This window comes from Lutjanus erythropterus, chromosome 6, assembly GCF_056507025.1.
Source record: "Lutjanus erythropterus isolate fLutEry1 chromosome 6, fLutEry1.hap2, whole genome shotgun sequence".
Lineage (NCBI taxonomy): Eukaryota > Metazoa > Chordata > Actinopteri > Lutjaniformes > Lutjanidae > Lutjanus > Lutjanus erythropterus.
The window spans coordinates 14,662,937-14,678,513 of NC_139322.1; the positions used below are offsets into that span (position 1 = coordinate 14,662,937).

Here is a 15,577-nt window from a genome sequence, read left to right on the forward strand (position 1 = left end):
AAATTAAAATAAATAAAAACCAAATAAATATGAGTGCTGCTGGGACATAGTAAGTATAAAAGACGGGGAGACGTTAACATTTCCCTGATCTGCATTCCTTAAAAAATATTATATTGTTTGATAGCTAGCAAACTAACAAACATAAAAGTTATATTGTTTGCTAGCTAGCTAAAAATTTAACAAAATGTTACAGTGTTTGCTAGCTAGCTAAAAAGCCAAAAATAAAGCCATATTTTTTGCTAGCTGGCAAACTAACAAACAAAACAACATTATATTGTTTTCTAGCTACCTTGCTAAGAAGAAAAAAAGCTATATTGTTTGCTAGCTGGCAAACTAACAAACAAAAAGCTAGCTAAAAAGTTGGTTAGCTAAGTTAGGCTACTGATGACGGCTCAGCAGGGAGTTATTTTTGCTCAGTCCATCTCAGAAAAATCAGTGTTTTTAGAAGTTAAACATTGTCAAGTGTAACTTTGAAGCTGATACTGGATCACATTTTAAATTGAAGTTTAAAGTTTTGGTGCAGCAAACTTAAGTGAGGTTTAAAGAGAAGTTTAAATTTAATCATAATTTCAGAAATTTAAGATAGTTTAAAAGTTTGGTGCAACAATTTTAAGTTAAACCAATCAGAGTTAAAAATTAATCTGGGTACAACTCAGGCCAAGAGTAAGTAAGATTTTACTCTTCACATCCAGTGTAATTTCACATGTGAGCGGCACAAAGACAAGATGTAATAATAAGATATATTTATTGAGACTGCTGTTTCCATACAGTTTGCTTGCTGTTAACTCTCAGTATGAAGAGCTGCCTGACTTGTCTTTGTGGGTGGCACCCAACTTTGAGATGCAATAGTAAACCTCCCAATACGTCTCATTATTTCCATGCACCATAAAATGGGCCTGTGCAGAGGTCTCACTCATAAAGCAGCAGCAGTGTTCAGGAAGAAGGACCCCTCAGATGAGTTTTAGATGTGCTGTAAGTGCTGTTTGCCACTGCAGATGGGTTTCTAAAGGTCTCAGACAAGGAGACCCGGCTAATCTGCAGCTACTTGTGAACTTGAAGAATGTTCAATCAGGCAAAATGAGCATTTAACAGGAAAGTATGTTTAACGGTAAGCCTCCAAACAGCTGCCACTTCAGACCATCGACATAAGTGCGGAGTGAAAAAAACATCCGTGTGCAGCACTACCTATTCCCTATTCATGCCTTACTAAGAGACTGTAATGAAAAGCTCCTTCTGCCTGCTCTCACAAATGAAGCAAAGTCACCACACAGGGAGGAACTGAACTGTGTCCCGCTCCCTTCTCTAAACAGAATGACTCAGTTAAGACCAACAGAGATGGTGCTTATTTATCTTACTTAACAATATTCGCAGTCCTCCTAACCCAGAGTTCAACAGTCTTTAATACTTTGAACCCTATTGATGGTTGGTTGATTCTTCTCAGTGTCATAGATCAAAATATCTGGATGTCATATAAATATTATCCATGCGCCAAAAGTACAAATCAAACCGCTTGAAGCAATCGTTTGTTCCAGCCTTCATCAAGCTGCTGAACTGTAATGCTACACTGTGAAGCAATAGAGCAATGTGCAATAAATATACAAGCACTTTAGCACTTTAGCACTTAGCACTTAGCACTTGCAATTTAATTTTTACAGTTTGCTGCCCTGTTGTCAATTTCAAATGTAGAGACAAATTTCTCTTTGTGTTTTAATTTGTTTTCATGTGAGGCAACAGACTTTAGACAAACCTCACATCAAGAATAACACTATAAAGTTTTCTGTATTCCACTCTAATACCTAAATCACTGCAACCTGCTGTTTCCAGTTACAGCAGAAACACATTAATCATAAATGAAAATAAAAAAAAAACACATAAGGCATGACAGATTTTTTTTTTTTTTTAATGAAAAGTTTTCTCTGTTTTATGCTATTGGTGGATTTTTTTGGCAGCAGCAGTGGTTGTTAGATTCTCAGAACACCGATATTCTGCTCTATGCATTCATATTTCATTCATATATAGATATCTTTAAAAAAAAACGTAGGAAATAACGGCAGACAAGACTAACAGTCTGTAGCCATACCAGCAGCAGGAGATACAGTAGGTCTGCTTATGTAAGACTATGTCTTTGGTTATAAACTACACAATTGGGCAAATTAAGCATTAGACTTGATGCTGCTGCTAAATTGAGTTCAGTTCAGGTGTTGAGTTCAGAGGATCCCCAAAGTTATTACAATTCGTCCACAAGGGGTCATGGATGTTTTGCACTGAATTTATTCCATGCAACAGCAGAGATATTTCATCCAGAACCATAAATCTCAACCTCATGGTGGCGCTAACTGCGCTCTGTCTCTATTGCCCTGCCTGGCATTGCTAAAAATACCAAACAATTGTGTAAAACTTTTCTGTTCATAAAAAGTGTATTTGCACATGCATAGACTCTCTATTCTGGACATAGCAATATATGCCATGTTTTGATAACACATGTAGTTTGCATGTTAGCATAAGCATGTAAATAAAGGGAGTGAAGCTACAATATGTGACATTTCCAAACGCTAGACCTATGTTGTATTTTTAGTTAAATTGAGTACTTGCATTATTGCAAATGTTTCCAAGAATGTTCAACTGCTACGAAATCGATAATTTCTTCGAGGTAACAGTGCGTTTCCTGCTAGCCATTGCTAGCTAGTTGCTATAACTTCTGTGAAAACACGGGATAAGTCAGCTACATCAGAGAGTGAAGGTGAAAGGTGGTGAATGTGACGAAACATCATGTGAATAAAACTTTAATATTACCTCGTTCATGAACATTATTTCTGCCTGAGTCATGTCAGACAAATTTTCACCAGCTATGGTGGTTTTTTAACAATAAAGACAAGAAGTCCCATGATCCCGCACTAATTCACAACACCATCACCATCAACTCATCGTTGAAAAAAGGGGAGAAAACACAGCCAGGGATTCAAGAGGTTCAATTCTCACATACACTAAGTATCTCTTTGACCTTTGTCGGATCCTTGAGCGTCTGCCTTCACTGGGAGGTCACTGCCAATCCCTCACACATTTATCCTGCTTCCTGGCTTTTCTGTCTTTGTCTCCGTCGATGTCAGATTCACTCAGCTCCCACTGACTCTGCCAGGCTTGTGTCAGGAGCAAGATGCTCAATCACTATCTGCTGTTTAGAGACCTACCCTAAATCAGCAGCACTGCCTGCCAGAGCTGGTTTAAGCAATTACAGAGTTGAAATCCTGCAAACCTGCTGGAGAACATAAGACACTTATGCATTATGCACAGACACACACATACGCTCACACATACACTCATATATGCAGCACATTTTGTGTTTGGAGATTATGATTTCCCTCCAGCTTTGGTTCATACTACAGCAGCAGATGTGGAAAGATGATTGACAGGAGGTAAATCCCACAGCAGACAGGTGGTGGAGGGCTCTGGGGGAATATGCTGCACTGTTCATACACACACACTGCACAAGACGACTGCTGCATGTGACTCCCGCTGCTTTGACTGATGAGATGTATTCAACCAGCTGAAATAATAAACTGTCACTCAGGCCATTCTAGTTGTAATGAGTGATTAGTATAGATAAGACTCGTACGTTGTAATACAATTCTTTTCCTCTTGATTAACCTCTGGAGTATTGACAGGGAGAGCTTTTTGATAGATGAACTGCAGTAGAAGTGAGCATCTGCACAATCTGCCATTTAACCACAGTGCCATCCAGTGGTGAAATGTGGCATTACATGTATATCTCCAGGCATGCATTGTTGCCAACACATGTAGTGGATTATTAGACTGAAACTAATACTATTTCATTTGTGCTTCATCAGTTATTAATCTTTTCTTCAGTTTTCATCAGCTCAGTTATTCATCTTCTTCAGATATCGATGAGTGTGTGCTGCAGAGCCACAACTGTGGACCCAGCTTTGAATGTGTGAACACGGAGGGATCGTTCAGGTGCAACCCTAAACCACAATGTCCTGTGGGCTTCAACCGGGACGCACAGGGCAACTGTGTAGGTAAGAGAAATCACTTTGTTATCAGTGGTGGCTAGTGCAGAGGTGGTGAGTGTACACACATTCTTTACTCAACTAGAAGTTTAACTTCTTAAGACTGGTCAAGAAGAAGTACTGATTCAACTTTTTTGCTCAGGTAAAAGTGAAAAAGTACTAGTTCTGAAATGCACTGAAGCATAAAAGTAAAAAGTAGCCCTCTGAAGGAAATTTCTACAGGCTGGTTCTGTGCAAAGCAAACTGAGCCTCACATCATATTAATGAGTCAAAATCTATTAACCTTAAACCATCCTAACTTCAAATAAAATTAAAAAACAAATAGAAAATAATGAACATTGCTTCAATGTGCAAATCAGTGTTAGCAATCCAAGTATCCATTTATTTGAACTCTGTCTTGATGTTGCAGAGGCAGTGAGCAGTGATGCAAAATAAAAAGAATGGATAATCTCTAAGTACAACTTACTTACCATAATAATATTGGTTGTGGTGTACTGAAATTATGAAAGTAATGTTAATGTTAGTGAGGCAAAATGTTGGGTTAAATGCTTTCTTAAGTAAATTTAAAAGCCCAACAGACCAGTGGCTACAAGACGAGTTAATATGAATAATGTGAATAACATCAAAGATTAACATTACAAGTACCACTTTACAATAAGGCTATGCTGATAAGTTATTTATAAATGGTTTATAATTACATAATTAATTGGTTTGTGAACATTTTGTTAATCCTCAATAAGCTTGTACAACACACTTGCCAAATAGTGAGCTCACATCTCAGATCTCAGTCGTTACTTTATCTTCTCCATCAGCAGCATTTCTACCTGTCAGCTACATCACATTACTAGCATTTAACCACCATCAGCACATCTTAATAGTCCCAAAGTTTCACCCGGGAGATCAAATTAACATAATAAATTACCACTCATACGCTAAGGCTTTGGCAGTATTGTTTACCTTGACATTTTCAGCATGCACTGTTTCACACTTTATAATGAGGCTCTGTTCTGCCTGTAATAGCAGTGAGTCATTAATAAATGGTGATGAGTTGTATATTTTACTATATATTTTGCACACTTAAAAAAGACATATACACAAGAAGGCAAAGATGACAAATATAATACAGTGCAGGGGGAGGTAAAAAACCCCAGAGGGCTTATTCAAAGAACTTTAAAATACATAAAAATATAGAACAATACAAAAATAATACAAGTGATGTAAAGCAACAATGTGAAGCAACAATAATAAACAACATTTATAATAATATCCATTTAAAAGCAGAAAATGTGAGCATGTGATATATGAGGGTGTGTGTGAGTGTTTGTTAGTACACTTGGGCGTGTGTGTGTGTGTGTGTGTGTGTGTGTGTGTGTGTGTGTGTGTGTGTGTGTGTGTGTGTGTGTGTGTGTGTGTTGTATGTGAGGGGGATATTAGTTTATACTGTACCGAGCAACAGCAAAAATGCATCACAATGAGTAAATCAAATACAATATGAACAATAATACATGAGGGAAAGCGATTACAAAACAGCAGTTAAATGCTTTTTCAGGCAACTTTTGTAACTTTTCACAGAGATACAGCTTTCTGACATGTGGAAAAAGTAATTCCATAATTTAGAACCTCTAAAACTTATTGAAAATTCAACTCAACAAGCAAGAAATTTCAAGCAATAACTGGATCTTGCCAAAAAGTGAGCTTGCATAAGATAAGATAAAACTATACTTTAGTGTCCCTGTAGGGGAATTTTTTCTGGATGTTTGAAAACTGTGTTATAACTTCCATATAACTGTTTATTGAGATTTGTGTTTACAACCTGAGTTATAAGGGTTATAGTGGTCTGATTGTGTGGTAGTATGTTACACTAAACTGAGTATAGCTCAAAGTAAAAAGGAGATTATTGACTCAAACATAGATATGTGAGTAAGGAGTAGAAGTACAGCAACATGAAAAGTATTCATTCCCTGAAATAACAGCTCATGTGTATTAGTTGTAACTGGTTACTACCTGTCTGTGTTTCCTACAGAGATAATGATGTAACTGCTTATGTCCATTACGGTTAGGTTGTTCCCGGTCTTGAGCAAGAGCTTGAGAGAAAAATGGAGCTTTTCATTCCATTATACTCATATCTTTTTCTGGTTTTACTGTGTTGGCAGTGAAAATAAACTGATAAAGTTTTTGTTTGGGGTAAAGAAAATATCATTCAGTATGAATATGTGTCACTGTATGAGGGTTAAACACGCAAACAACAGTCTCTAGTCTTGTTTTACACAACGGTCTGTGTTGTTTTTGTTTTTTTGGAGATTCCCAGTCTTGCTCACAAGCATGAATGAATGAACCAGGCTGAGCGCAAAATCTCCCCCCTGGTGAATCACAGTCCATGTAGACGCGTGGCGTACAACCACGCAGGTGAATCAGTGGGGCTGCAGTGACAGAGGGGTTAAATGCCACACATACAGGAGATCAGAGAGGTTGCTGTTAGGGGCTGCAGCGGGGTGGATAAAAGCCAATCCTCTGTCCTCCTTTAGTACAAACTGATGCTGTGGAATTAGCCCCCAGGGGCAGGAACTGGGGCATGTCGAGGCAGCCGACGCCCCTGTAAAAGAAGTGTAAAAGAAATGCTCTGAGAAATGAGAAAATCGAGAAAATGTCAGACGCACACGTACAACAAAGTCATCCAAGAAGGGAATGCAACTGTGTGTGATGTGTGTTTGCTTTGATTTCACAGTGTGGTTGAAGAGCTGCCCTCCGGTCTCTCATGCCCTGCCTTTGTGCTTCTGGGTCGTCCCTCTTCTTCTGTCTTTCTTCATCTTCATCTCTCTCTGTCTTTGTCTCTCTCTGCAACAGACATTGATGAGTGTGGCGCTGCGGCCCAGCCTTGCAGCCCCGCGTTTAACTGCATCAACACGATGGGATCCTACACGTGCCAGAGGAAGATAATATGTAGCCGTGGATATCACGCCAGTCCTGATGGCTCCAGATGTGTTGGTATGATTTGTAATTGCTACACATGAAGAGTGTATCATCTGACAATTTGATATGCAGATTTAAAGACCTTGTCAAGTCAAGCGAGAGGGGTTAAATGATGAAAAATAGCATCATTTGTCTTGTGTTTTTCCAATGCAGCAAATAATAAATAATATGGTAACACTTTATAGTGAAGGAACATGAATTATCATTCATCATTCATACTGCATGAGAGCATAAAATCATTAATGTAGTACTTGAACTGAACTGAACTATCAGGAATGTACATGAATTAAACGTATCTCAACAAAATGTTAATTAATGCAACAGGTAGGGCCTTCCATTTCACTTTTCAACAGCAACCGACACTCCCCACCCACCACCCATCCCCTCCCACTCTCGCCTTGAATAACTTTGGTTTCATATGAGAAAATAAGGCAGAGAGGAAAGTGGAAAAAGGTCTTGTGCATAAATTGCATTGATTTTCACAGCCCTCTGTCTATTGTTTACAACAGTGGATGTATAGATAAAAATTTCACAGCAGTATTACTGATAATGATTGGAAATAAGGACTGGGGACATAATAAAAACACATTGATTAAGAGAAAAAAAAAACAAAAGAAGAAAAAGAAGAAGAACAACAAAGACACCACCAAGATAAAAACACTGACAGTCAACCAAAGATATAAATCAATCTTAAAGACGGTCAGGTCACCACTTTAACTGAAGGGCCACAGATGTGATGAAGTCATAAAAAAGTAGCACTTAGTCCCGCCCCTTTTTTCTCTGTGCTCCAGTGACAGTGGAGCAAGCTTGATACCTCAGTCAATTTTCTTCTTTTTCTGTTTCTTGTACTGAGATATGCTATGTGCTAGGTTCAAATTTTGAAGATGGTTGAAAGAAGTTGCCGGGGGACCTGTAGAAGTGACACGTATTCCCATCTTAATGATGTATTATAATGAGCTAGAAGCAATTAGCAAAAATGGTGCCCATCCAGTCCCATTAGAAACTGCTTGCCTGGCGCACAAGCCAATGAAGTTTTCTAGCTTCCAGGTTTACTTCCTGGATATTCGGCCAACTGAATATGTGCAGTAGTGTTTCACCCCTTGCCCACCCCCCGCCCGCAAGTTTTACAAATGTTAAACCTCCATAGATCAAATATTCATAGTAGAAAGTGCCATAATTTAATTGTCTTGTCAACAGTTTTACAGATGTCTCTATAATGGTGTTTACAGGAAAAGGGTTGGGACTTACTTGGAATAAAGCAGAATACAGACAGTATATGTATGCACTGTCCCTTTAACTGCAGACATACCTCTGAAGAAGACACAAACATCATCGGAAATCATGATGATTTAAATACGTTAGCTGTCGCACTATTTAATGCATTGTTCTTGCATTTAGCCCTGCATGAGATACTGTTAATTCAAGTTCATTCATGGTGGTTCTCAAAGTACAACAATGGATGAATTCATGTTTTCCATATTTAGTCAGCATGAATTTAATGATCATTCATGTACCATTACCTTTAAAAACAGTATTAAGCCACACACTAATGTGACTTGTTGTTATTAGTTTTTATCAGTCTCGAAAAACTAATAACAACAAGTCACATTCCTTTACGAAGTGAAGTGGCAGCTGACTGTTATCACTGTCATTTTATCGGGTTTTACGTCTCTTTACCGTTCATGTGTGTCGTGTAGATGTGGACGAGTGTCAGAACGGTCTGCATCGATGTGGAGACGGCCAGCTGTGCCACAATCTGCCTGGATCCTACCGCTGTGACTGCCAGACAGGCTATCAGTATGACTCATTCAGGAGGATGTGTGTAGGTATGTAGGACGTCACACACACCATCATGCAGAAAAAAGTTCATATACAAGTTTTACGATTTAAAAAAATCCTTCACACTGTATATACAATGTATTCCTGCGCACATAGCAGTTTTCTGCTCTTAACCTTTATTTGTTTAGCTTTGTTGTCCTTGTTCTTAGCTGTTATTTGTACTCCATGCTGTTATTCTAGTCTCAGTACATTGAAAGCAATGAAAAAACTGAGTCAAAATTCTGTGTGTGCACACATTCATGACCAATAAAGCTGATTCTGATTCTGTCTTCACCTTCCTGTCTCTCAGTTCCCTGCTCGATCTGTTCTTTTCTTCTCTTCCCTTCACCCTTCATCACCTTCTCACTCTTCTGTAGCACTGTACACTGTTAGACATGAAGGTGCTAACAAGAACCAGAAAAAGTTACTCAGCTTGTTCCCATAGGAGAACCCTTTTTGGTTACTGTCAGTGACTTTTATAAAGGTTCCACTTGGAACCCTTTCAGAGCGTGCTACCTAGAACTCAACATAAAGGGTTATACATAGAGCCATCTGTGAATGGTTCTACCAAGAACCCCCTAGGAGCAGTTCGAGACAACCCTTCAATGGTGTAATGGTTTCACCCAGAACCCTCTCTTTACACCACCCTCTAAAGTGCTAACATAAAACCACCCAGGGGATTCTACGGAGAATGTTTTTATATTCCAAGGGTGTAATCTAGAACCCACTCAGGGGGTTCTACCAGAAACCCTTTTATATTATTGTACAAAAAAAAAACTTTCAGCACCCCTTGATGAAAGAGGATTTCATCAATCCCTGAAGAATTTTTGCTTCCAAAGAGGCTTATTTGGATGGAAGGGGTCTTGAATCCTTAATGAATCCTTTCTTTAAAAAGGTTCTTCAGAAGCAAATGGTTCTGCACAGAACCACTGCCCTTCAGGAAGAACCTTTATGGAGCCTTTATTTCTAAGACTGTACAGCCACCCTCTTCTTTTTCTGCCTGCTCTGCTGCTCCTGTTTATTATTCTGCGGTGGAGAGCTGCTGCTGCTGCTGCTGCTGCTGCCTCCTGCAGTAGCCACCGGGCCGCTCACGTCTCCCGCTGCAGAGTTCTGTCCTGCTGCTGCTGCTCCCTCTGTTTGTGATTCACTGTGTTGTGACTCTCATGATAATGGACTCTGCTCAAGTGTTTAGACTATCAGGAGGCAGCTGGTCCCCTCACACCACACTCTCGTTGACATGCACACAAGCACGCACAGGCATGCACACGTCGTACGCGGTGGTGCCAGGCAGCAGGGCAGCGAACCCGCTCACGCTCGGCTGCACACGAGAACTTGCACACATGGATGCAGACACACAAATGCAATACACACTCTCAGAGGTATGATGACGCTGCTTCTTCCTCTCAGATGTAAATGAGTGCTGGCGCTACCCAGGCCGCCTGTGTGCCCAGACCTGCGAGAACACCCCGGGCTCCTATGAATGCTCGTGTACCTCTGGCTTCCGCTTATCCGGCGATGGCAAGACCTGTGAAGGTGTGTGTGTGTGTGTACGAATGTCTGCCTGCATGGGTGTGTGAGACAGTGTGTGCATCCATGTGTACGTGTTGGTGCATGCAGTTGTATGTTTTTGTGAATTTGTGCATGAAAATATGCCTGTGTGTGTCGGTGTGCCAGCCTTGTGTGTGTGTGTGTGTGTGTGTGTGTGTGTGAACAGTGCAGATTCCTAGACTGAGCTGATATTAAAGCTGGCCACTGTACAGCACGCTGCTGAAGAGAGATGACAGTTGGAGGTATTAGTGTATTATACTGTACATCATGCCATGCCTTCCAGCACAAAACAGTAAAAACATAATTGTCTTTAATAACAACATCTTGTTTATATGTTGGGATAAAAACATTGAAAATCCTTTGATCAGTTGAATTGTGACAGTAATGAGCTCTAACCTCTAATCTGCAGATGTGAATGAGTGTTTGGCCAGCCCATGCAGCCAGGAGTGTGCCAACATCTACGGCTCCTACCAGTGCTACTGCAGACAGGGCTACTACCTCAGGGAGGATGGGCACACCTGTGAAGGTGGGGCACGCTCCATTACACATCGCAAATACCAGATTTACAACAAACTTGTGTTTGGACAGGTTTATGAATGGGACTACCTTAAAACGTGGCATTGAACTGAGGGAGGCTGCTTATGTCCTGCGTTACACAGAATGTTGTGGGCCTGGACTTTTTGGACGTCGCTTTTTGGACGAGCTTGCAATACTGTAACCTATAAAGTTGTTTATTAAATTAATTTTTTGCCCTAATCCCCAAGTATCTTAGAGCCAGGCACAGTTCCAGAACAAAATGAGTGAGGGTGCATCTCAAATGAACCACACATGAACCAAAATTGAAGGTGCACACACAGTGCTTGTGTCCTCAACATGGAGCATGTTGAGGACACTGACACCTGCAGACACCACAGACACATAATCTACCACAATCTGCACTTGACATTTATTATTAAAATTTCAACTGGGGGTGCTGATGAGCAAACTTGCGCTTAATTGTAACTTCAGACAGAGATTATTTGTTGTTTTTGTGATCATTTATTTACCTAGATACACTTACTACTTCTTATACTGCTTGCATAGCAGCAACTGCAACTTCCCTGTAGATTTTCAAACCACTTTTACCTGACTGTTGATGAGTGACTAAATATACAAATAACAGGGAAACGTGAATAGTGTATTGTGTATGCTGTCATACTTCACATGTGTTCAGTAAACTGATATTGTATGCCTGTACTGCAGAACTGAAGTGTGTACTGCTGTCTCCTGCAAAACCACATCCATCTGGGTGAAATACCAAGCTTTTAGGAAGTCCCTTTATGAATCAGTTTCACATGATTTGCTTTGTCCTTTTTGTCCAGACATCGACGAGTGTTCCCAGAGCATCGGCCATCTGTGCACCTATAAGTGTGTGAACGTTCCTGGCAGTTACCAGTGTGCTTGTCCTGAATATGGATACACCATGTCTCCAAATGGACGCTCCTGCAGAGGTGAATTCCCTCTCTAAAGAACAAAAACAGGATGCATTCATTTTCTGTACTGCCTGTGTTCCTCATTGAGTTCTGCTCTGAAATAGATTTTGCAGCCATTTAACTCTACACAGAGTGTATAGTAATGGTTATGCTCAGATAAATATAATTGGTACTTTTACAGTGGCTCAGTAATTACACAGGCTATAAAACTTTATTGGACTAAAAATCTTGTCTGGCTAATTTGAATTTTTTACTTGAGCAGTTTTTTTCCTCCCACAAGGGCGAGTTTCTGTCTTACATGTTTCAGCAATGAGGCTTTTCCTCGGAGTTCAATTGTCCTGTGACTAACACACATTTCCTCGGCTCCAGGCAGTAAACCGGCTCTTGTGCATTAACTGTGTGTTTTAGATATTGATGAGTGTACCACAGGGGCCCATAACTGCTCTCTAGCTGAAACCTGCTACAACATCCAAGGAGGGTACCGTTGCCTTTCTCTCAACTGTCCACCAAACTACCGCAAGGTGTCCAACACGTAAGTAAACACCCATACCAGTGTTCAACACGATGCTTTCTGTTCTGTTCTGTTTTTGTGATTCACAGGAGGTTGGATAATTCCAGGAGGATCTTCTTGAATCACCGTTTCTTAACATGTCTCCCTTCAACACCATAAAAGCCTTTCATGTCTTATGTAAAGAACTTTTCACTGCCTGTTTTCTCCTGGTAGTTTTTAATCGGTGAAAAGCACAGGCAAACAATAAACATAATACCAAATTTATTTTCTTTTCCCCACCAACCTTTTAGCCTGCCCAGCCCCTGCACAACAACAGCAACACACATTACCAATTAAAATTTAAGTAAGAAAAATAGTAATAAGAGGACAGCGATACCAAATGAAAACTAATACTGTAATATTAACAATGGGTGTGTGTGTGTCCTTTTGCTGGGGGCCTCCTACAATCCACTCAAGAACCCCTGCTGGTCCCTGGACACCAGTTTGAAAACCACTGGTTCAAACTGGTGAATGTCCATGGGCAGTTAGTCAGGAGGAAGAACAGATAAGCCATTAAAATAGGACACAAAGGGGTTACCATGTCTTTAGAAAGTGCTCACTAGACCCTCTACATGCAAACTTTATCTTTTCTGCATGGGGGGTGGGGGGTGGGACAGTAACGGCCAAGTCTGAAGATTATTGTTATTCAACATCGTAGAGAATAATTGAAGACCAAGACATTACAAGCTGTGGGACTGGGTAGGACTAGAACATACTGCCACAATGATCGCAATCATGTAGTTTAGATTTACTGAAATTTAAATTGCCTTGTTGTTGAAAAATTGCCTCGCCTTCACTGTGTTCCTGTGTCCCTTACAGGCGCTGTGAGCGGATCAGCTGTCCTAACTACCTGCAGTGTCAAAACTCTCCTCTGAGAATCACCTACTACTACCTCAGCTTCCAGTCCAACATCGTCATCCCCGCTCAGATCTTCCGCATCGGACCCTCCCCCGCCTACTCGGGAGACAACGTCATCGTCAGCATCACGAAGGGAAACGAGGAAAACTACTTCAGCACCCGGAAGCTGAATGCCTACACAGGTGCCGTGTACCTGCATCGACAGGTCGAGGGTCCGAGAGATTTCTTAATCAATGTGGAGATGAAGCTTTGGAGACAGGGGACGTTTACCACTTTCCATGCCAGGATCTACGTCTTCATCACAGCCAGCTCGCTCTAACTCTCAGAAACGTGCTGTGGCCGCTATGGACCTGAACTCAACTCATGAGGAGTTCATATCACTATTTAACAATGTCATAAAGTATACCACTGTCTGTCATGATTGATTCAAATAGCCTTGCTTATGTGCAGTTGAAGTTAAAGAGACGTTTCACCCCAAAATCAAAAATGCATATTTCCTCCAACCTGCAGTGCTGTTTATCCATCTAGATTGTTTTGGTGTGAGTAACCGGGTTTTGGAGATGTGAGCCATAGAGATGTCTGCTTCATCTCAAATACAATGAAACTAGATGTCACTCAGCTTATGGTTCAGAGCAGTTTGTGCTTAACTTTTACTACAAGCTGACAGAAATAGAAAACTCCACTTCCTACGCTATTTTATGCTGTTTACAAGGTTCATTATTAGAAGGTAAGTCAACTCAATCTATGTGAATTATATACATTAAAATATTGTCTGTTCCTGGTGAGTGGATAGACTGTTAAACCAAACTCCAGTCTAAAATTAGGTGTTTTAGGGGCACAATGTCACATATGTCATTTACTCTGATATATAATTAACTAACCTGTGCCACAGATGTACACTACACATAACGAGTGCACTTTTTCGCCAGACGAAGTGATAGATATAGGGACGTTCAAAAAGAATTCAAAATAAGTTGTGTTTATGTGTGAATAATTTAAAAAGGGGAGTCAGTTTCTATCAAACATATATGTTCTGAATTATATAATTTATTTAGAAATAATTTATTCGGAAGGACAAGTAAATGTTTTTTAGATGTTAGCATGGACACGTCCCCTCCATCCCTCCTGGGATCTGCACTCAAAGTACGCTCACCAACCGTATCACCTCACAGAAGGAAGCGCGCATCTACTCACGGACCTGAGGCTCATCCTCGTCACAGCGCAGGAAGTAAACGTTAGTGGCTCGGCTTATCTGCGACATTAACAGCATTTAGTTAGCCAGCACAGTGATACGGATTACAGGTGTAGTTCGGTCGCAAGTTCCTACATGAAGCTGCTCACAACAAGGTCTGTGGATTATATGGAGTGACTGGATTTCTGTTGAGTTTTTCAAATGTATTTTTTTTGGTGCTTTAAACTGAGTGCCATTTAGTACCTTAAAATGGAGAGAAGGCAGACATTTCTATACCCAAAATCTTTAAAACTCAGCAACTCACACCAAAACCATGTAGATGTATAAATAGCCCTACAGTTAAGAGGAAAAGTATATATTTTTGATTTGGGGGTGAACTGTCCCTTTAATATTAAAACATTGCAGTGAGATGAGTAGAATATTCAGAGAGAAACTGTTTGCTTTGTGTCAGTTTCTATTTCCCTTAAAATTGCATGAAAACCCTGTAATTTCACCCAGTTTTTAATTTCTTGTGAATACACAATACATGTCGTTCATTTCCACGGCTCAAAAAACACGTTCCACATGTTCAAAACAACATTAAAATCCAAAACCGGAATCCAAAATAAGTTTGGAGATGCAAAGATATTTATTGAACCAGCAGAATGAAACAATTTTCCATTGTTTTGATTTTCTTAACATGATGTGAGTAAAGCGTAAAAATAATAACAGACAACTTCTTGCTTCTGCCAGACTCTTTGTTTTTTTTTTCATACTGAGAGACTTGTTGTATCACAGTCTTCTGTTATCAGATGATGATGTGTAATTTGATAACAACGTGGTGAATACAGAAGAAATAGTTTTGTAAGTGCTTCTATTACAGTGCCTAAACAACTTTTCTTTGACCCTGCGCTGCTGTTTTTGTTTTGTCTTCAAAGTATTTTATATTATATATAATTTTGTATTACTCAATATGGTGTATTTTTTGTATCAGACACATTATGGATGGATGTATCATATTTTTATGCTAGATTCACATGCTGCAAAGTATTTTAGTAAAATATTAAAAAACACGTCAATGTGGTTTGGTGGTCAATTTTATTTATTAGGATAAATATTATTATTTTTTCATTTATAATCATTCTTCAGTCATTTTAATTTGACA

General features: G+C 39.8%; 1 protein-coding gene across 1 annotated transcript in view; it reads left to right on the plus strand.

Moving 5' to 3' along the window:
• Nucleotides 1-14,610, plus strand: part of LOC146325020 (fibulin-2-like) — a 40,667-nt gene extending 26,057 nt beyond the window's left edge. Inside the window, exons 10-17 of the mRNA XM_084720745.1 lie at nt 3,897-4,034; nt 6,870-7,010; nt 8,693-8,821; nt 10,221-10,346; nt 10,771-10,887; nt 11,723-11,851; nt 12,242-12,365; nt 13,203-14,610. Coding sequence (XP_084576871.1) covers nt 3,897-4,034; nt 6,870-7,010; nt 8,693-8,821; nt 10,221-10,346; nt 10,771-10,887; nt 11,723-11,851; nt 12,242-12,365; nt 13,203-13,560 — 1,262 coding nt within the window. The 3' untranslated portion in view covers nt 13,561-14,610. The remainder of the gene's footprint in view (nt 1-3,896; nt 4,035-6,869; nt 7,011-8,692; nt 8,822-10,220; nt 10,347-10,770; nt 10,888-11,722; nt 11,852-12,241; nt 12,366-13,202) is intronic.
• The last annotated feature ends 967 nt before the right edge of the window (nt 14,611-15,577 follow it).